Source organism: Mobula hypostoma, chromosome 6 (assembly GCF_963921235.1).
Source record: "Mobula hypostoma chromosome 6, sMobHyp1.1, whole genome shotgun sequence".
Classification (NCBI taxonomy): Eukaryota; Metazoa; Chordata; class Chondrichthyes; order Myliobatiformes; family Myliobatidae; genus Mobula; species Mobula hypostoma.
The window spans coordinates 130253855-130275660 of NC_086102.1; the positions used below are offsets into that span (position 1 = coordinate 130253855).

Here is a 21806-nt window from a genome sequence, read left to right on the forward strand (position 1 = left end):
GTACAAGGCCTTGGTGAGACCACACCTGGAGTATTGTGTGCAGTTTTGGTCCCCTAATCTGAGGAAAGACATCCTTGCCATAGAGGGAGTACAAAGAAGGTTCAACAGATTGATTCCTGGGATGGCAGGACTTTCATATGATGAAAGGCTGGATCGACTAGGCTTATATTCGTCGGAATTTAGAAGATTGAGGGGGGATCTTATTGAAACGTATAAAATCCTAAAGGGATTGGACACGCTAGATGCAGGAAGATTGTTTCCAATGTTGGGGAAGTCCAGAACGAGGGGTCACAGTTTGAGGATAAAGGGGAAGCCTTTTAGGACCGAGATTAGGAAAAACTTCTTCACACAGAGAGTGGTGAATCTGTGGTATTCTCTGCCACAGGAAACAGTTGAGGCCAGTTCATTTGCTATATTTAAGAGGGAGTTAGATATGGCCCTTGTGGCTAAAGGGATCGGGGGTATGGAGGGAAGGCTGGTACAGGGTTCTGAGTTGGATGATCAGCCATGATCAAACTGAATGGTGGTGCAGGCTCGAAGGGCCGAATGGCCTACTCCTGTGCACCTATTTTCTATGTTTTTCTATGTCACAGGGAAATTGATATTTTGTTAATCTTGGTTAATTTGACCTTTTAGCTTTATAGTATGAGTTATAAAGAGGTATATTGTTTTCTAAGCAGTTTACTTATATCTAATTTTCATATATGTGGATTTCTTATTTTTGTACTTCATTGAATTATTTCAATACTTTTGCTGCAGGGCATAATCAAAGGTAAATTGAGTCGATCACGTTAAAAAGAATACCTTGGAGAAAAAGATTGTTAATGCATTTCACATCCCTTGTTCCCACTGTGTTCGTGCACATATTGATTCTCTGTATTTTCGCTGTTTTGCCTACAGTCATCTCATTTTCCAAAGACCACACTCAGTAAATGTAAAAATGTAAGTTCTACGACAAGTATCAGAACTACTAAAACCAGTTAAGTAGAATAAAAACCTAAAATTAATTGGATAAGGAGGTAAAGAACACTTTGGGAGGAAGCCAAAATGAAAATAGGAGGATCAGTATCTGTGATTATTGAATTCAACATGATGTTCAGGAGTTCCAAGTTGTGAAGTTGTGCTGTTTTTTTGAGCTTCCATACCTGAATGCTTTATCACCATGACAGTTCAGTTTCAGTTACCAAAGCACCTCAGTGCATCTCTAAAAGTGTTGTGTTCATTATTGAGGGATAGTGCAGAGCACACCAGGATATCAGCATGCAGGATACTGAACTGAACCTTATTGACAATCCTGCTATGTGAACTCCTCCTATGTGGGAGTGGCTAAATGAGTGGCATAGGACTATTAATTACCACTGCAAAAAGAAACTCTTTAATAGCTACAGAGCTGTAATGCCTATTTATTTCTTTTACAGTATGTTTATTAATACCAAGAGGCTGAAGAATCAGAGTAGCTCTCTGAACATGATGTAGTTTAAGCATTTCAATCTGACTTATCCTTGTCAAATTTGGTGGTGTAGGGGCAGGGTGGAGAAAGTAAAATCCTTTCTCCAGTATGATGTAGAATTATTTATTTAAGTTACCAGAGGATCTATTAGGATCTATGAACAAAACAAATTGGCCAGACAGTTTGCCTATATAGCTGTAGACTGTACTGAGTTCTTTTTATATATTTTGTAGTGATACTTTACCAAGTCCAAGTAATTATACCTGAAGATAGAAATTTAACTTCATTATTTTTGATTCATTATTTGTGAATTGATGTTTAAATAAACTAGTGACATCCCACTGTCAGAAAATTTGATTGCAATCCATTTACACGAAACCTTTAAAAAATATCCCCTTTGAAAATTCTTAGACAAATAATCTGTATTCAAGACCAATAGACTTTCTCAGAGGATTCCAGACTTTTGTTCGCATTGTGGTCTTAAAATTAATTCGATTGTTCAGAATATGGCTTAAATTAATAAAAATACAACAAAGCATTAGTTCCGTCACTATCATTGTCTTTTTTGGAAGAGGTACATTGATGTGTTTTGGTTACTTAAACAACAATGAAGATGATAAAGTTTTTAGGTATGTCATCTCAAAAGTCAGCACCTCATCATCACAACTATGTGCATTACAGCTTCCAAAATGTAATGTTGCAGGTAATAATTCTGCTATTCTCATTTGGGTTTCTTCTGGACTAACTTTTTGTTTCCCTACTTATCCCATCACCTGTTTGGCATTTCACCATCATCCTGTTTGGCATTTAATCTTTCCTGACTTTCAACCTTTTTTCATGCCGTATGTTCTCTCCCCCTTCCTGATTTAAAACATTTTAAAACATTTTTTCCCAATCTGACTAAATGTCACTGATCTCAAAGCTCTGTTCCTTGCTCGATAAATGATATATGGCCCGCGGATAACTTGACAGCATCATTTTCTGTTTATATATTAAAAAATGATAATTTGGAGACATTAAGAATAAAGAAAGAATAACTACTTTCATTACTTGCCTTTGACTTTAAGCACTATTCTCTGTAAGGCGAATAACAATTAACATTTCAGGTCAGAACAGAAACCTGGTGGACAAAAAGTGAGAACATAGGAAACACTTCCTTGGTCTGGGTAGAGAAGGTAAACAATGAAAGTACAACACAGGTTTTGGGGCAGAAGAAGCATTCCATCTGTTTAAGCACTCTGAATGTGAAACTGTGTTTGAAATATGTTGCTAAATATAAATTTTCATTGTTGCAATTGGGACCGGACAAATACAAAACTAGATAAATAATCATGCAGCTGTCCCTAATCCTTGCCATTCTTCATGTACCTCGTAGAAAAGGTGTAATACATTTTATTTTTTACCTCCATAAGCTGACAGAATCTTCTGCATGGAGTTAGTTAGAAAATTTTGTACCATTGTAACCACTGAAAGATTTCAACTGACTTTGCAAACTCTGATTCAAAGAACAGCTTTAGAATGGAACTCTTGAAATATAAAGGCCAAGATGGACAGAAACATCCTGTAACTTTGCAGTCTGCTTCAGTCCTGTAAGAAGTCTTAATCAAGCGTCTTGCATAAAATGATCATTTGATTTTGATTACAATTTTTACCAGTATAATGTGTTTCCCATTGTAGTTAGCATCATTCCTCATAACCAGTTAGGCTTATTTGCCTACAGATGGGAACAAACCCATTGATTAATGAATATGATGTGCCACAAATATACTTGAAGAAAAGGATTTTAAAAACTTAAAAATACAATTTTTAATAGATGAAATTGGAAGACATGGGTGCTTTTGGAAAACAAATACAGTGGCCGGCTCTTAAAATCAATCCGAACTATTTTATTACAAGAGCTGGAACTGTAGGGTTGGACTTGCTGAAGAGGGAACTGAGGTTATTGCACCAGTTTGTATGATAGAATCACTGCCTGAGATCCAGTACCATTATATGTTCCGTAATTTGAAACCATATATTGAACATTAAGATTTGCATATGGAATATGTTTTGTGACTGCTAAGGGCAGATTGGAGATGCAGGTAATTTGATGTTTAGACAATATAGCTTCGGCTCAACTTATGTCAGTTTTTAAAATATCTCTTTATTGAATGAATTGCTGATGTGTGTCCAACTGCATCATAACTTTCTTGTTCAGTGCTGTAAATGGCATGCAAACTGACAGTTTTTTGATGAACTATATTTGAAGTACTGTACAATCCAACTTATCACAGCATCTGCAGACATCAGTGCAACCTTCTGCCAAAAGAGAGGCTCCATAAAAAAATATAGACCTTTGAAGATGAACAGTTTTTCATGGCTCAAGCTATTATCAAGGAATTTTGTCCATTTGAGTGATATTTTCTATTTTGTGGCCTTCTGTGCTCTTGACATGGACATGAAAGTTGATCAAGCATACATCCCTCAGGCATATTTAATAAATGACTTTGTTTCAATGTTTAACATTTTAATGTATCCTTCGGGAGCAAAAGACTTAAATTAGACCACTTCTCTGTTCCAGCATCTTTAATCTTTGTCTTCAATTTTGATGATAACTGATCAAAATAAAGAATTTATGCCTTAAATGATTTGAGTACTGCATTGCTACTTATCACAGCACAAATCTAGAAGCTATAATTCTGTGGAGCAGAAAATGGCAGTTCTGGATTGTAGAATAACATGTTTCAACAATATATCAATTCTCTTACACTGGCAAAGAACCTTTATATGGAATATACTGAACATTTTTCTCAGACAAATTCAAAGAACTGACTTTTTATATTGCAGCTAGTATTTTTGAATCTGATGAGAGGACACGAGGATATTGCATCCAAGTTTGTGAATAACACAAAGGTACATGAGAAAGAAAGGAGTGAGGAGAACACATAGAAGCTTGCAAAGGGATGTAATAAAAGATTAACTGCATGAGCAGAAAGATAGCTGGAGAATAATGTGGGATTATCCATTTTAGTAGTAATTATACATAAGGATCTGTAAGCAGGGCAAGTAATGGCATGTCTTATTAACCAAGTAGATTAAAGCTTTATATTATTGAGAGGGTCTAAACCTGGAGTTGTCAGAACAGTTAATTTAATGTCAAATTATGTACAGAAATTAAAGTAGTTTAAATTGAGATTGCCAACAAAGAAATAGAAGGACATACAGTAGTTTCCTGAAAAAATTCGATTTTTAAAAAATTCTCCAGGAACAATTATAACCTAGAGGAATAACATCCCACTTTTTTAAAAAAGTTTGTTTCTGGCGTCTGAGATGCCTGTAAGAATGTTCACAGCCTGGAGGTATTTATCACATAAATATCACTGCTTTTCACTGGTCCATGTACAAACGTATTTGTGATTCACATCTTCTGATGAAGTACCAAGATGATACAGCATCTGGAGGTTGGACAACCTCAGACAGTTACTACAGCATTTATGCAGTTAACTGCAAATTTGTAGTTGTTAGAAATTGCCGTCAAATTTAGGCCTTACTTGGTCTATTTTCACACTGCAGTCTAACCCAAAATATGCATTCTGGCTTATTTAAAAAAGTTATTTTGTGACTGTCCCTCTATTCGACAAAGTGTATATTTATATTATGATTTAAAGGTGGAATGCATTATTGTATCAAATCCTCCTGGTCCTGCAGCAATTGTGCAGATTGAAAGGCAAAGGTGATTTATTTGGTTTTGTATTCTAGTTGAATTACCGAAGGAAGAGAGATTCATAAGAGAGTGAAATTATTCAGATTTATTTATCACATGTGCAAGGAAACACAATTTTGTTCACTGAAACTTAAAATTAGTTATCATTCCAAAATGTTGGTAAATTTTCTTGTTTTCAGCTTATGTTTGCTGATTTCCTGTAAGCTTTTCTAATTAAAATCATCCATTGTGGCATTTTTCTTCAATCATTTAATTGCATCAATACAAGCAACAATCTTGATTTAAACATTGAATAATTATTAATGTTTCAAATAAAAAGGACTTTATAGTACAGTAATGTTTCAGTTTGCTGCCTTTCACATTGCTTTTAACAGCAGTGGGTTGTGTTAAAATATTTGTCCTTATAATTCCTGACAATATATAGTCAGCAGAATCATGTATTTTCAATCAAGATAGACTACTCAGGCAGTTGATTGAATTTGTATGAGGTGTAGGCATGCTTTCAATCAATACAGATTTACTTCCTCATTGTTGTGATCACGTGGTATAATGATACTGAAATGCAGTATTTTGTATTTATCTTTTCATTTAGCATTGTATTATCTGATCAGTGGTGAAAGCTGTCATCACTCCGTACACCTATCAACCCAGTGATTCTTCAGAGGGTTACTAATATACTCGTATCACTTGTCAATGCTTACAAGGAGTCACATTTGCTTTCTATTTGTTCCAATTTTTTGTCTCTTTCAAGCATTTTCTAAAATTGTGTTATAGTGTTACCTTTCTGTTCTCTTTCATTACAAATTACATTGCATTCAAGGCATTAGACATTCTAAAAGTATGGACAATTTAGAAACATAATAAACTGCAACACTAAATGTAAAGTCTGTTTGGAGGCATTCGTTCAGGCTCAACCTTTTATTATTTTGATTACAATGATTGGGAAAAATAATTATTATGGCCTTCATAATGGTTGCCCCCTACAGTTAGATATCTTGGTCGATGGTTTCATAGCAATAACTGCTATGAGAAGTTGGACAACTTGTGCAGGCAAAGTGGACTGGACAGTGGAGATCAGTAGTAAGGAAATCTGAAGATCAAGAAGTAGTTCACAGAGAGGAAACAGAAGTTACAAACATCTTTGATTCCACCAGTAATTAATACTGTCTCAACTGAAATTTCACCGAAAAGTAGTATTGTTGACATTCTCACCTCCCTCGTGACCATCTGTAATGCAACAACTCATTATGTGCAGCTGGTTGTAACTATAATCTTACAAATATCTAACTCACTGGTAAGCATTTTAAATCCACAACAAAAATTCTCTTTTAGTAAGTAAGCTGCAATCATCAACACTATTTTTAACAGTAACACGCATAAAAGTTGCTGGTGAACACAGCAGGCCAGGCAGCATCTCTAGGAAGAGGTACAGTCAACGTTTCGGTCCGAGACCCTTCGTCAGGACGAAGGGTCTCGGCCCGAAACATTGACTGTACCTCTTCCTAGAGGTGCTGCCTGGCCTGCTGCATTCACCAGCAACTTTTATGTGTGTTGCTTGAAATTCCAGCATCTGCAGACTTCCTCGAGTTTGCTATTTTTAACAGACTATTTCTGTTCCTTTCAGGACAGATTTGAACGCTATGGTCTGAACTGTGAACTTTTGGCAAAAATCGCTAGTACTTGGATTCAAATATTAAAGCGATTGGCACAAAGTCAGATCAACAGATCATGAAAAGAGCCCCAGGTTCTTTGGTAAACTTCCCATTGGTCACATGCTTGTTCCAGATATGCGCTGCAGTTTATTTTTTAATAGTGCTTTTTTCAGTCTTACAGTTTTCTGTTTGCCTGGAAGGTGATTTAAAAAGCACTACCCTTTTTACATTGGTTGCTGTTAATTGGAAAGGATATAAAATCCAGCCATTTGGTTACATTCGTGTTAGACCAGAAATTTAACTGGGCATTTCTCATTGCTTTACTGTGGATGTGCATTGAGTGATGACTTTGTTTACTGTTCGTTTGATATGTTGCTTGGAGAACATATTTCCAGTATGCCAAATCATTGGTCACCCATTACAGAAACTTATTTCATAGCACTCCATTCTATTATTGCGCTTTAAAAAAAATACCATTTATACAACTTCTTATCAGCACTTAATTCTGTTTCCTACCCATAAGAACAGACAGAGAGCTATCTCAAGTTTGGAAGTGATGACTTCCTAAGCCAGTGGTGTCAGAAATCTGTGACTGTGGGTCCATTTGGAGGTTGCACCCATCCCAAGCTTCTGGATTGGGTGTTAGAAATCTGAAATATAATCAGCAAATACTGGAATGCTCAGCAGTCACATTGCATCCATGGAAGAGTTGACATTACAAGTCAAAGATGCTGAGTGAACTGGAAAAGAAATAAAACAAGTTTGTTTAAAAACGCAAACACGAGGAATTCTGCAGATGCTGGAATTTCAAGCAGCACACATAAAAGTTGCTGGTCAACGCAGCAGACCAAGCAGCATCTATTGGAAGAGGTACAGTTGACGTTTCGGGCCAAGACCTTTCGTCAGGACTAACTGAAAGAAGAGCTAGTAAGAGATTTGGGAGGGGGAAGGGGAGATCAGGAAAAAAACAAGTTTGTTTTAAGTTCCAGAGAGGTGGGGGAGCGGATCAGAGCAAGGATATAGACCAAGTGGTCTAGCAAGTATAAAAGATTACTGAAAGTCAGTATACGTCAAAAATATAAACTCCTTTGACTCTAAGGTTGAGGTTTTGTTGGCTCCCTCCCCCTGGCTCTCCTCCTCCATCTGCTCCCTTCTTTCCCTGCTCCCCCCATCCCCACTTGTACTTCTCTCCCGTACTGCTTGATCAGTCTTTTGCTCAGCAGCCCTACCTTTCTTTACAAGACTTAATGTCAACATTTAAATACTATCATTCCTGTTAAGTTCTAACACCAACTTGCACTTACGTTGAATGGAGTGATGAAAAGATCTAAATGTTATTGGTAAAGAGAGGAGTAGTATCAGATGATGGGAAAGATTAAGGAATTGTAACACAAAATGCCCCACATTTTGTATGGTAAGTATAGCTGTAGAACTTGCATTTGTGTGATGGAATAGGGTAGTATAAAGCTCAATGTTTTCCGGGGTTAACCAAAGTACTGTTTCAATTGCAGAATTTTTTTTAAACTCAGAATTAATGAAAAACTTGTTCATAGGCCATGTAAGAAACCAATTCCTCTCATGTTATGCTAATTTCCACTAAATTGCTATCTTAAAAATTTATTTGTTTACCAAAGCAATTCTGCTATCCTCCAATTTTTTTCTCTTTTCAGACATAGCCACAAATGTCCCACGTGAAGGTACCACTATTAAAGTTAGCTTTTATTGAGCATCAAAGTTTTTGAAGTGTGTCCTGTGCCAGCTAGATCAATACATGCTACTTGCAGAGAATATTTATCTTCCATAAGACCATAATACAAAGGAGCAGGAGTCGGCCATTCAGCCCATCGAGTCTGCTCTGTCATTTTATCATAAATTGATCCATTCTCCCATTTAGTCCCACTCCCCTGCCTTCTCACCATAACCTATGATGCCCTGGCTACTCAGATACCTATCAGTCTCTGCCTTAAATACACCCAATGACTTGGCCTCCACTGCCACCCATGGCAACAAATTCCATAGATTCACCGCCCTCTGGCTAAAAAAATCTCTTTGCATCTCTGTTCTGAATGGGCGCCCTTCAATCCTTAAGTCATGCCCTCTCGTACTAGACTCCCCCATCATGGGAAACAACTTTGCCACATCCACTCTGTCCATGCCTTTCAACATTCTAAATGTTTTTATGAAGTCCCCCCTCATTCTTCTAAGCTCCAAGGTATACAGTCCAAGAACGGACAAACGTTCCTCATTTGTTAACCCTCTCATTCCCACAATCATCCTAGTGAATCTTCTCTGTACTCTCTCCAACGTCAACACATCCTTTCTTAAATAAGTCCAAAACTGCCCACAGTACTCCAAGTGAGGTCTTACCAGCGCCTTATAGAGACTCGACATCACATCCCTGCTCCTATACTCTATTCCTCTAGAAATGAATGCCAACATTGCATTCGCCGCCTTCACCACCGACTCAACCTGGAGGTTAACCTTAAGGGTATTCTGCACGAGGACTCCCAAGTCCCGTTGCATCTCAGAACTTTGAATTCTCTCCCCATTTAAATAATAGTCTGCCGGTTTATTTCTTCTGCCAAAGTGCATAACCATACACTTTCCAACATTGTATTTCATTTGCCACTTCTTTGCCTATTCTTCCAATCTATCCAAGTCTCTCTGCAGACACTCTGTTTCCTCAGCACTACCGGCCCCTCCACCCATCTTTGTATCATCAGCAAACTTAGTCACAAAGCCATCTATTCCATAATTCAAATCGTTGATGTACAATGTAAAAAGAAGCCGCCCCAACACAGACCCCTGTGGTGTTTAATGGTGTTCTATTCTGTTTAAACAGTCATTTGATGTGGAAAAACTTGATTGGTGCAGAGTGATGGGATGATGGATATTGGTTGCTTCATGTTTCTGTCTTTGAAGATGCTTGCTTTATTTGTCTGTTATCTTGTGCAGTTGTTTTGAAGGTGACTCTTTTTTGCAGCTGCAATTTTGGCCTGAATGACAGGAATTTCATTTCAACTTCAGTTTGACTAACGTTTTCAGTTTTGTATTATTGTAAAGTTTTCCTTTATGTCAGTATAATAACTGTAAGAATTTTATTTCAGCAAATCACTATTGGATGGAACAGTACATTGGAATAGAAACTTTGCACCATGGACCCTTGTTAATATCAGTCATGCTTTGCTTTAACTATTTCCATAATTTTATGGACCTCTCCCCACCGACAGGATGTGGGAGTACACAGGGTTGGATCATGTGGGCAGCTAACTTATCAGTTTTGTTAAGAACTTCTAGCCACGAGCACTGTGTGCATTAGCATGGTCTAGTCTTCCACATTCAGAGGGCACTATGGAATTGAGGTGCAAGCTAGACGTGCCCCTGATCTTTAGTTCCACCCCTGGACACATCATTAGTTTCAAGGGTATCCTGTAATATACTGACCAAAGGGATAGATTCACTTTATAGCTGACCTCACAGCTTTACATTGGGTAAAATGTGTCGCCTTTGCCAATCTTCGCTAACATGGTGTTTTGAGGTTTTCTTATTTGAGTTAATATTATTTTTTCTAATTAATTTACTTCAGTTCAATGCATTTATAAATAAATTTGATTTTTAAATTTTTTTTGTGTTCTGTAGTATATTTTCATTTTGCTTTACTTTCTTTTTTTAAACACCATATAATATGTGACTGTACTATTAGAAGAACAAAAATGCTTCATTTACCTTCCATTATCTTGCAGATAGATCACTTGGGTACCAGCAGTCAAGAAACCAGCAGAAATACTGTACTTTGGATGTGGATGATGAGGATGGTGAAAACATGAGTAAGAACGCTGACTATTTCAGTTTATGAATCTTCTGCTGACCTCTATTCCTACAAAACAAACCTTTGTTCTTTTTTTAATTGAAAACTCATTAATAATTTATTTTATACCAGACCTGTTTTGTGTTTTGATGAACTAATCCTGTCTCACCTTTTTAGATTTCACATCTACTTTACTTATTAGCAAATTAAGCAGTCTTATTCCATATTTTTTCAAATGTACTTGGGTTTTTTATGGTAAAAGCGGAAAGAAAAGTGGAGGCTATACATATTTTTAACAGAGTAAGTTTGTTTTTGGGGTGCAATTTGTGAGCAAAAGTGCAGTGAATCAGTCTCTTATCCCTCAGCATCTCTCCTAGCTGTTGGATTGAACACTGGTGTGAACGTTGTGTCTAAATTCTCAAAGATCAGGCACTTACTTCAATGTTAATTGATAGTAGGATATAGTATCCAAGAAAGATTAGAATAGTGGGTAATACCAAATGTTCAATATAAAAACATTTATATTGTTTTTTGAAATATTCAACTGTTCAATCCACATCTGTGGGAAGAGAAGAGCCTTTATCAAAAATGAAATTTCTGTTAGTTAAAGTATCCAGATCTAATAATTTACTAAGGTTGGAGATTGCAAGGTATAATTCTTAGTTGAATTGAAGATAAGAAGATTAATAGGTTCATTCAAGAAAGTAAAAAAAGAATCCAAACAGTGGTTGGAAGATTTTTAATAGCAGAATAGCTGTAGTAAATTTTGGGGTGTGTTTTTGAAGGGAGTATCTGTTTTATTAACGGGTGAAGTGTGCATGATAATCAAGAGGAGAAAATGCCAACATGAACAAAAGGTAGGTCCATTAGAGTGTGTGGGAGGGACGAGTGGAGATAGGCGAGAACTGGAAAGTAGCAAAAGGCTGCATGGTTGAAATGAAACAGAAAAAATCCAAGCGAATGGACAATGAATTGAAATGGCGGGGTGTAATTTCAGTGGTTAGTGTGCCCATGAATTGAAGGTAGTTAGTGTGCCCATGAACCAAAGGTGTTGGAAGGTAATGTTCTAAGCCTACGTAAATTTGCCTGAGAATTTGCAGGGAACGGCAGGACACCCACATTTCCTATTCATTTACCCACTCAGTGCCACACTCACCTTCAGAGGATTTTTAGAGGCATCTCCTTAACAAAGCTATCTTAGTGAGGCTGAGTGGTGTCTCCACATTTGAGATATAAGTGACATGATGCAGCAAGACACTACCAATGGGAACGCAGAGAAAAACTATGTTAAATCATGCCACAAGCTTGTGAATGGTCTCAGTGTCTATTAAAAATACTGAAACTATAAAGTAGCAAAAACATTTAAAGATGTTAAAATGTTCAAACTTTTCAAAAGTTTAGTAAGATCAATTAATCCAGCAAATATTAACTGCTTAATACTTAACTCTGGAACTTAGAAGTAGTTCTCTCTGCTGAAATGCACAGAGTTGCTGAACAGTTGTGATTAATTAGCTTTGTCCTGCAGAAGTCATGAGGAGTCCATTGGTAGAGCATTGTCAGCAAAGCACCAATAAGCATTTCCCATCATTTTGGGATGTCCATGTTTATGTGGGCATCCCTGATGTTTATCTGGGAATTGCCATTCCACATGGAATTGCTGGCATTTATTTCTCTGGACAATTCAGGCTAATTGAAGGTTGTCGCTGGTTGTGGCAATTCAAATTTAGTACTCTTCTGGTCCTCCAGAAGGAGGAAAATATATGTATCTGTTGCAAAACTTTAAAATAAACTGCTGTTCCAAGTAAATTTATTGTCAAAGTACGTTTGTGTCACCATATACAACCCTGAGATTCATTTTCTTGTGGGCATACTCAATAAATCTATAATTGAATAATACTCATAAGAGAATCAATGAAAGACCACACCAACTTGTGCATTCAACCTGTATGCAAAAACAAACTGTGAAAGTATAAAAAGAAAGAAATAATAATAATACTAAATAAGCAATAAATATCAATAACATTAGATAAAAGAGTCCTTGAAAGTGAGTCTGTAGGTTGTGGTAACATTTCAATGATGGAGCAAGTGAAGTTGAGTGAAGTTATCTCCTTTGGTTCAAGAGCCTGATGGTTGAGAGGTAATAACTGTTCCTGAACCTGGTGGTGTGAGTCCTGAGGGATGAATGTTCCTTTCCTGCGACAGCGCTTTGTGTAGATGTGTTCAATGCTGGTGAGGGCTTTACCTGTGATGGACTGGGCCGAATATTTTTTTAGGATTTTCCATTCAAGGGTATTGGTGTTCCCATACCAGGCTATGATGCAGCCAGTCAATACACTCTTCATCATGCACCTATAGAAGTTTGTCAAAGTTTTAGATGTCATGCCAAACCTCAATGAACTCCTAAGAAAGTAGAGGCGCTGCAGTACTTTCTTCGTAATTGCACTTATGTGCTGGGCCTGGGACAGGTCCTCCAAAATAATAACTGAGGAATTTCTGCATTGAAATTCTAAATTGTCCTGGAAGCTGCTCCATTTCATTATCAAAGTGAACTACTAAATCTAAATAGGTTAAGAAAAATGAAGCTAGTTAGAATGCATACATAATGTATATAAATGTAAATCTGTTCCTGGGAATTGTTCATAAGCTGATTTCTCCAAGAATCAGAAATGTCTTTTTTTTTCTTTTCAAATATTTTTATTATTATTATCCAAAATTAACAAGCGTACATCAAAGTAGGCAACACTTACAATGTTTCAAGAAAAAAAACATTATTTTAAAGATTGAAAAAATTATGGTGATTAAAAAAAGCCCCTACTAAGCAAGAAAAAGTAGGAAAAAAAAAACCCACTAGGTGTTCAACCCTGGAGCCATGCATCATACAAAAAGCTTCTAAAGATAAACATCAAACCGCCAGCAAGAAAAAAAAATGTACCAAAAATTTACAATTAGATCATGGAGGAAATCTATCAATTAACTCAAATGATAATAACGAGCAAATGAACCCCATCTTTTCTCAAAATCAAACATAGGTTCAAAGGTTCGACTTCTAATTTTCTCCGAACTAAGACATAGCATCACTTGAGAGAACCATTGTGACAAAGTGGGAGCTGATATATCCTTCCACTTCAACAAAATGGCCCTCCTAGCTATCAATGTAACAAATGCAATAACATGTTGGTCAGACACAGAGATACCACGGAAATTTTCAGGAATTATTCCAAAAAGCACAGTTAATTTGTTAGGTTGGAAATTAATTTTAAGTGCTTTAGAAGTTGTCGAAAAAACTGACTTCCAGAACTATTCCACTATAGAACAAGACCAAGACGTGTGTCAGTGTAGCTATCTCAGTTTTACATCTATCACAATAACTATCAACATTAGGGAATATTTTAGACAGTCTCTCCTTCGTAAAATGGTAATGATGTACAATTTTAAATTGAATCAGTGAATGACTAGCACAGATCGAAGAAGAGTTAACCAGCTTCAGAATCGGCGTCCAGTCCTCCGTCATAAAAGTCAAATTGTTCCTTTTCCCAATCTTGTTTAATCTTAAATAAAGGACGCTTATTCCATTGTAATAGTAAATTATAAATTCTTACAATAGAGCCCTTCATCGAAGGGTTCATACTCATAATAGTATCTAACAGGTCAGCGTCCATTATGTAAGGAAAATTACTTAAATATTTTTGTAAGAAATGTCTAACTTGAAGGTATTGTAAAAAGTGTGAGTATGAAAGAGAATATTTATCAACTAATTGTTCAAAAGACATCAGTCTATCTTCTTTAAATAAATCCAAAAAAGAATTAATACCTTTATTTTTCCAAAGTAAAATAATTGGATCACTCCAAGAAGGCTTAAAAAAGTAATTTCGATAAATTAAGCTACAATGTTTAAATTTTTTAAGATTAAAAAAATTGCGGAACTGGAGCCAAGTTTGTAAAGAATTCTTAATCACAGGGTATAAGTTTAAATTAGCAACTTCAGCTAATTGTATAGGTAAAGCAGCTCCCAATGACGAGGTTAAATAAAACTGTTTCACAGCTTTCAATTCCAAGTCTACCCAAACTGGCCGATCGTTCCTATCAACCCAATATAACCAAAGAGACTGTATCACACATTAACAGTCCAGTAATACATTCTTAAATTAGGCAAAGCGAGACCTCCATCCTTTTTCAACTTCTGTAAGTGACATTTACTAAGTCTTGGTCCTTTATTATTCCAAATAAAAGATAAAATAATAGAATCAATCCGATCAAAAAACTTCTTAGTCAAAAAAACGGATATTCTGAAATAAATATAAAAATTTTTGGTAAAATCATCATTTTGACTATATGGATGCGACCGACAAGTGAAAATGTAAGTGGACTCCATCTACTAAATAAATTCTTCATAGAGTCTACCAAGGGAACAAAATTGGCTTTATAAAGATCCTTATATTTTTTAGTGATTATAACACCTAAATATCTAAAAGAATCTGTGATTTTGAAAGGAGTATTATCATATATAGAAACAGATTCATTTAAAGGAAACAATTCACTTTTACTAAAATTTATTTTATATCTTGAAAAATCTCCAAGTTCATTGAATAATTTTAGCAAGGCAGGAATAGATTCCTCAGGATTAGATATATAAACCAATAAATCGTCAGCATAAAGAGAAATCTTATGAATGGTCTCATTCACAAAAATCCCATAAATATTGTTAGCTTCACGAAGGGGGTTCTAATATTAAATTAAATAACAAAGGACTTAATGGACAACCTTGTCTTGTCCCCCGTGAAAGCTGGAAAAAAGGAGACTAACAGTTATTAATAATAACAGTAGCAACAGGAGCTTTATATATCATTCTAATCCAATTGTTAAAATTAACACCAAAGCCAAATTTCTCTAAAACATTAAATAAATATTTCCATTCGACTCGATCAAATGCTTTTTCAGCATCCAAAGAGACGACGCATTGTGGAGTTAAAAGAGGACGAATATATAATGTTAAATAGTTTCCGAACATTTGAAAAAGAATAACGACCCTTTATAAAGCCTGTTTGATCTTTAAAAATAATCTTACCCAAAATATTCTCCAACCTATTGGCCATTATCTTTGACAGAATCTTAGCATCGACATTCAATAATGAAATAGTCAGTAGGATCTTTATCCTTTTTAAGAATTAAAGAAATAGAAGCCTCATAAAAAGTAGAGGGTAAATCACCTTTCACAAAAGAATCCTTAAACATTTCCAACGTATACGGAGAAGGCAATTTTCCAAATTTTTTATAAAATTCTACAGGATAGCCATCAAGTCCAGCGGCCTTACCAGACTGCATTGAAAAAATAGCTTTATGAATTTCGGCTTCAGTAATTTGGGCATCAAGAGTTTTTTTTGATCCTTAACAGAAATTTTAGGAAAAGCAATCTTTTGTAAGAAAGCATTCATTTTAGAAGAATCTACTGGACATTGAGATTTATAAAGTTCAGTATAAAAATCTTGAAAAATCTTGTTAATTTCTTCATATTCCCAAGCTAGGGTACCATCTTCCCTACGAATTTTCAAAATTTGCCTTTTGGCCTTTTGGCTGTAGCTGTTTTTAATTGAGTTTATATTTTTATCTCCAAACATATAAAATTGGCTCTTTAACTTAAGTAAATAGCCTTCAATAGGATGAGTTAATAATAGGTTATATTGTGATTGAAGTTCCACCCTTTGTTTGAATAAATCAGTATTAGGGGAAATTGCATAAATATTATCTAAGTCTTTAACTTGTTTTGAAATCTTATCTAATTCTACTTCAGTCTGTTTTTTATGCTTAGCTGAATAAGAAATGATCTGACCATGTAAAAATGCTTTAAATGTATCCCATATAATTAATTTGGACATACCCTCTATGTCATTAAAAAGAAAAATTTTTTTTTTATCTGGATTTCAATGAAACTGACAGAGTTTTGCAATAATGTCTGAGACATGCGCCATGGTGGACGGGGAGAATGACATCATCAAATTCAAAAGACAGACTCAGAGGCGCATGATCAGATATAGCAATAGCGTCATATTCACAATTTTTAACACTAGGATTGATTTTTTATAAACGTCAAAAGAAAGAATATTCTGTGTTATCAGGGTGCAGATACCGCCGTAAATCAATCAATCCAAAATCGGTCAAAAAGGAATTAATGAATAACGCAGAACAATTTGGAAGTACTGATTGGTTGAGCTCATGTCAATCAAAGGATTTAAATAACAGTTACAATCCCCACCCATTATCAACATATATTCATTTAAATCAGGCAGTAAAGCAAATACCTTTTTTAAAAAAAAAAGGATCATCTAAGTTACGGCAGTACAAATTGACCAAAACAACTTTTCTGTTACAGATCACTCCTTTAACAATTAAAAATCTACCATTAAAATCTGACTCACTATCCTCTTGAGTAAATATATTGGATTTAATAAAGATGGACATGCCCTTAGTTTTACTCTGAGAGGTGGAGTGAAACTGCATACCCCTCCACCATCCAAAAAATCTATTTTGATCTCCCGCCCTGATATGTGTCTCTTGAGCAAAAATTATATCAGGTTGCAATCGCTTAATGACTTTAAAAGTCTTTTTACGTTTGATAGAATGATTCCAACCACTTACATTCCAACTTATTACATTAATCTGTTTAAATACCATACTATAATTTTATTCTACTTTGCACATGCGCAGAGCACATCCCAATCCGGGATGATCAAAAATGGCGGCGATGAAGAATACAACCACATAGAAAACACAGATGCTCCGGAACCACCCAATGGGAAAAAATTCCTAACTCTAACCCCACCCTCCCCCCCCCCAAAACCCGAGAAAAGGCAGGCACCCTATGATAGCATACGAAGCCAGGGACCATTCTGTCTGTACAGAGAAAATTTTTTAAAGATTCTCTCTCCCTCCCCCTAGTTAAAAAAAACTGATTGACCTTGTAAGAGGGAGAATAAAGTCTCAACAAAGGAAAGTGTTTACATTCCAGCATCTACAAGCTATCCCATATTTATATTTAATCTTCTTTTAAACAAGAAAGAACCAAAATAATGTTATCTCTTAAAAAGATAAACCAGTGCCATTTTTTAATTTAACATTAAACCCCCTAAAAAAAACTTTAAATTCGGTTATAAGACTTATAACCGAATGTCTGTTTTTATATAGTAACTCATATTGCGCTGAATGCACTTGCTATAATTATTTCATTTCATTCAATGATCGCCTGAGCACTACCCATATTAAAATGAATAGAATATATGTATTCAATCATTTATGAATATCATGAAACATCATTATTACCAGCTTGAAAAATGCTTTAAAAATATGTAGGAGAATTTTCACATTTCTGTAAGTCAGGTGACTTGTAACCCAGGACCCCCAGTATATTCAAGTGTGGCTAATTTTTAATCCCATATTTACAGTTAAACATTAACTCATAAAAATTTTTTGTTATAAATGTGACAGCGCATTTCTGCTTCTATTGTTCCACCTCTTTAAATATAATAGAAAATAAATTTCTAAGTTAAAGCTACAATTTACTAGTGAAATTGAACTAACAACACTCTTTAGATTTTCTGCGGTAATCTTATGATTATATTCAATATACACTCTGGCTACTTTATTATGTACAGGAATGGAATCTGGTGAAGTCTCTATTGCTATAGCCCACCTATTTCAAGGTTTGACATGTTGTGCATTCAGAGATAGTCGTCTGCACACAATTGTTGTAATGTGTGGTTAATTGAGTTACTGTTGCCTTCCTGTCAGTTTGAACTTGTCTGGCCATTCTCCTCTCTCATTAACAAGACATTTTTGCCCACAGAACTGCCATTCATTTTTTTTTGTTTTTCACACCATTCTCTGTAAACTCTAGAAACCGTTGTATCATTAGCTTCTGTGGTACCCAAAATATCCTGTTTGGCACCAATGATCATTCCATAGTCAAAGTCACTGAGATCACATTTCTTCCCCATTCTGATGTTCGGTCTGAATAACAACTGAACCTCTTGACTATGTCTGCATGCTTTTAAACATTGAGTTGCTGCTATATTGATTGGCTGATTAGATATTTGCAATGGGTGCCGTATCACAGCTCACGGTGTTCCAGAGTTCAGAGTTCAATTCTGGCGCAGTTCTGCAAGGAGTCTCTGTACATCTTCCCTGTGGAATGTGTGGGTTTCCCCTGGGCGCTCTGCTTTCCCCTCTCAATCCAAGGACATATCAAGTAGGTTAATTGGTCATTGTAAGTTGTCCCGTGATTAGGTTAGGGTTAATTGGGGTTATGGGATTGCTGGAGTGATGTGCCTTCAATGGCCGGAGGGCCCTACTCCACACTGTATTGCTAAATAAAATAAGTAAAATAATGAGCAGATGTATCTAATAAAATGGCCACTGAGTGTAGATTGCTTAAAATATCGGGGTAAATGGCAAAATTGGGTGTTTTGTTGCGGATCAACAAGAAAATCAAATGTTGTCATCCATGTATTTGGCTTTTTTTCGCAGTCTTTCCAGTAAATAACCAATTGAATATTTAGCTAAAAGATTAAGTAGTATATTTCAGAAAGAGCTTGCCCTTACCCAACCTGCCTCTATTCATAGCATACTGTTGAGATAGTAGACTCTGTATTTGTGATGCTTAATCAATTGGTGAATGTCATAACACCCATTTGTTCAGCTCTGAGTATTATGACTTTCCTTACCCACAGTTCAATGGCATAAAAGGATGCTTTTTCAAAGATGTTGGTATTGCTAATCTTTTCCTGTTCTTTAATTTCCTTTGCAGATTTTAGCAACCTCCACATCTCCTATTTTTCTGATCTTTTTATTTTGGTCAATACAATCCTCTACATAAGTATCTTCATGCCATATGCAACCTACTTGAATGTATAAAAAGATCTCTTTTTGTTAAAATGTGTACTCTATTCTTAATATGTATTAGTTGACAGTTAATTTGGCTTAAGCCCTCATTGGAAATTAGATGGAAATGTATGTCATTATTATCAAAAGCCTGTAACTTGCAATGCAGGTGAATTTTGTCCTGTCCCATCAACTAGAACATACCAACCTAGAATTGGTAGCAGCCAGGTGAAGTATCAGCCACTCCACAGGTTGCCCTTATCCAGTTTCTCAAGTAACATTTGGCAGTCTAGTGTAGTTACATGTGAATTTGATTCTTGTCTGAGCGTGCTTGACTCTTGGGTGGAATTTTTTTTAGCTTGGAAATTTTCTGGTTAAAATTGGCTAAAGTTGTTTTGGCATATCCTTGGAAATTGTGAAAATTTAGAGAGTCAGTTATCATTGTCCACCAAATTTTGAACTATGTTGTATGTTCCATTACGGCTGCAGGCACAGTCACGAGGTAGGAATTTGGCGAAATGTGACATAGGATCTGTGTCAGCCATCCACATTCAAAGAATGTCTCTGACAGTTAGTGGAGCCTGTATTTGGGCTTAGTGGTTGCAAAATTGTCATTGGGACCACTGAATGTTTATGAACATGTTTGACAACAGTAAACATACATTAAACAAAAATAATAATATTTGTGCAATATTTAAAACTATAAATAAACATCGATAATCACTGAAAAAGTTTAAGGGATTTAAAAAAAAATTTCCATCTGCTGTTGCCTCGTTTAAATGGAGATTTCTGTGTTGCCAATACAATTGACCAGGCATGAACTCTGTACAGAGATTTTCTGCTTAGAATTGGAAAGTCTGCAGAAGTTTGTGCTACCTTGTTGGACTCCAAGAGAAGTGGACTGGGGCAGGAGAGTAGAAAATGCCACTGCTGTCTTGGGCCCACACATTTCTTCAAGGGAACATCGTCCTGCCATCCAGGCTGACATGGGAACAGAATTTCTGGGTCAATAATTTAACCATATAACCATATAACAATTACAGCACGGAAACAGGCCATCTCGGCCCTTCTAGTCCGTGCCAAACTCCTACTCTCACCTAGTCCCACCGACCTGCACTCGGTCCATAACCCTCCATTCCCTTCCTGTCCATATATCTATCCAACAGTTTGTTGATGTATTTGTTTTCTCTCTGTTTCACATTCTCCAAATCATCATTTAGTTAAGTGTAACCAGAACTGTCATTTCTTCCTTATTCAGTTCTCAGCTGTTATGAGTTTCTCACCTGTTTTATGTCAACATTTAAGTGTGTTTTTATGTGGGTTCCTTTATAGTGGGTTACCTAATGTGGTTAAAGCTGAAAAAATAATGTTCCCATTTTCCAGCCCTTTATGAACTAATTGATTCTGCTAATGTTCAAGACACCATCTCTAGATATCATTGGGTCGGAGAGCAGGACAAACTTATGATGTGTACTTAGCTACGTATTCTACTTGTCTATCAACTTTTTTAAAACTCCCCTTTATTTTGTGAATTTAGCTCCAAGTGTATTTATTAAACACGTTTCCACCCATGAGCCATTCCTAGCTCAGCATTGCACTATAGCATGAAGTGAGTAGGACCAACAAAAAAGCATGTTTTAAATTATTTATGTTCTTAACAATTTGGACAAATAACATCAAAGTGCACTGAATAGCAAACCATTGAGAGCATCATAGAAGCCAAACAAACTGCACCATTGTTTGGTGTTTGCAGAATAACTTGCTACATTGCTTAGAATATATTTGACTAAATGTGGTGACCCATTTGCATTTGTGATTTGGTGTAATAACTTGCCTGCAGCACATTTTTAAAACAAATGCTCGTAATATATCCATTGAGTTACATTTTTAAACTTGTTTTGTTTCTTTTAGAGAGGGTTATTAATTTGATCAAAGCTATTCTTCCATGTCAAGATGCTATTTCTTTTAACGCATTGCCAAAGTGGGTATTAATATTTGTGAGGCTTTCTTGCAGTAGCAATTTCTCTCTGTAGCTTTCACGCATCTGACCTTCAGTAAGCATGAATGCACAAATACTGTGGTTTCTTCCAATCAGTAGGGTTGTACTTGAAATCTATAGCTATTTAATCAAGTAATTTTAAAAATTGTGTTAAACAAAATGCAATAATTTGAAGTGAAACAGTTTTACCAGAGTAAATAAGTTTAATTCTCTGCTAAGAGCCAAAAGACATTTTCTAAGTAAATTGGATGCCACGGTAGTGTAGTGGTTAATGCAAGACTATTACAGCTCATGGCATCAGAGTTCAGTTCTGGCATCCCCTG

At 35.8% G+C, this 21806-nt stretch overlaps 1 protein-coding gene across 5 annotated transcripts in view; it reads left to right on the top strand.

The window, feature by feature from the left end:
- Window positions 1-21806, top strand: part of LOC134348399 (double-stranded RNA-specific editase 1-like) — a 336189-nt gene that overhangs the window by 210940 nt on the left and 103443 nt on the right. For 3 of the 5 annotated variants that reach the window (XM_063051702.1, XM_063051703.1, XM_063051704.1), the window contains one exon: window positions 10549-10632. In XM_063051702.1, coding sequence (XP_062907772.1) covers window positions 10549-10632 — 84 coding nt within the window. Of the gene's footprint in view, window positions 1-8475; window positions 8503-10548; window positions 10633-21806 lie in introns of all 5 variants that reach the window. The other 2 variants (XM_063051701.1, XM_063051705.1) reach the window with 2 other exon arrangements.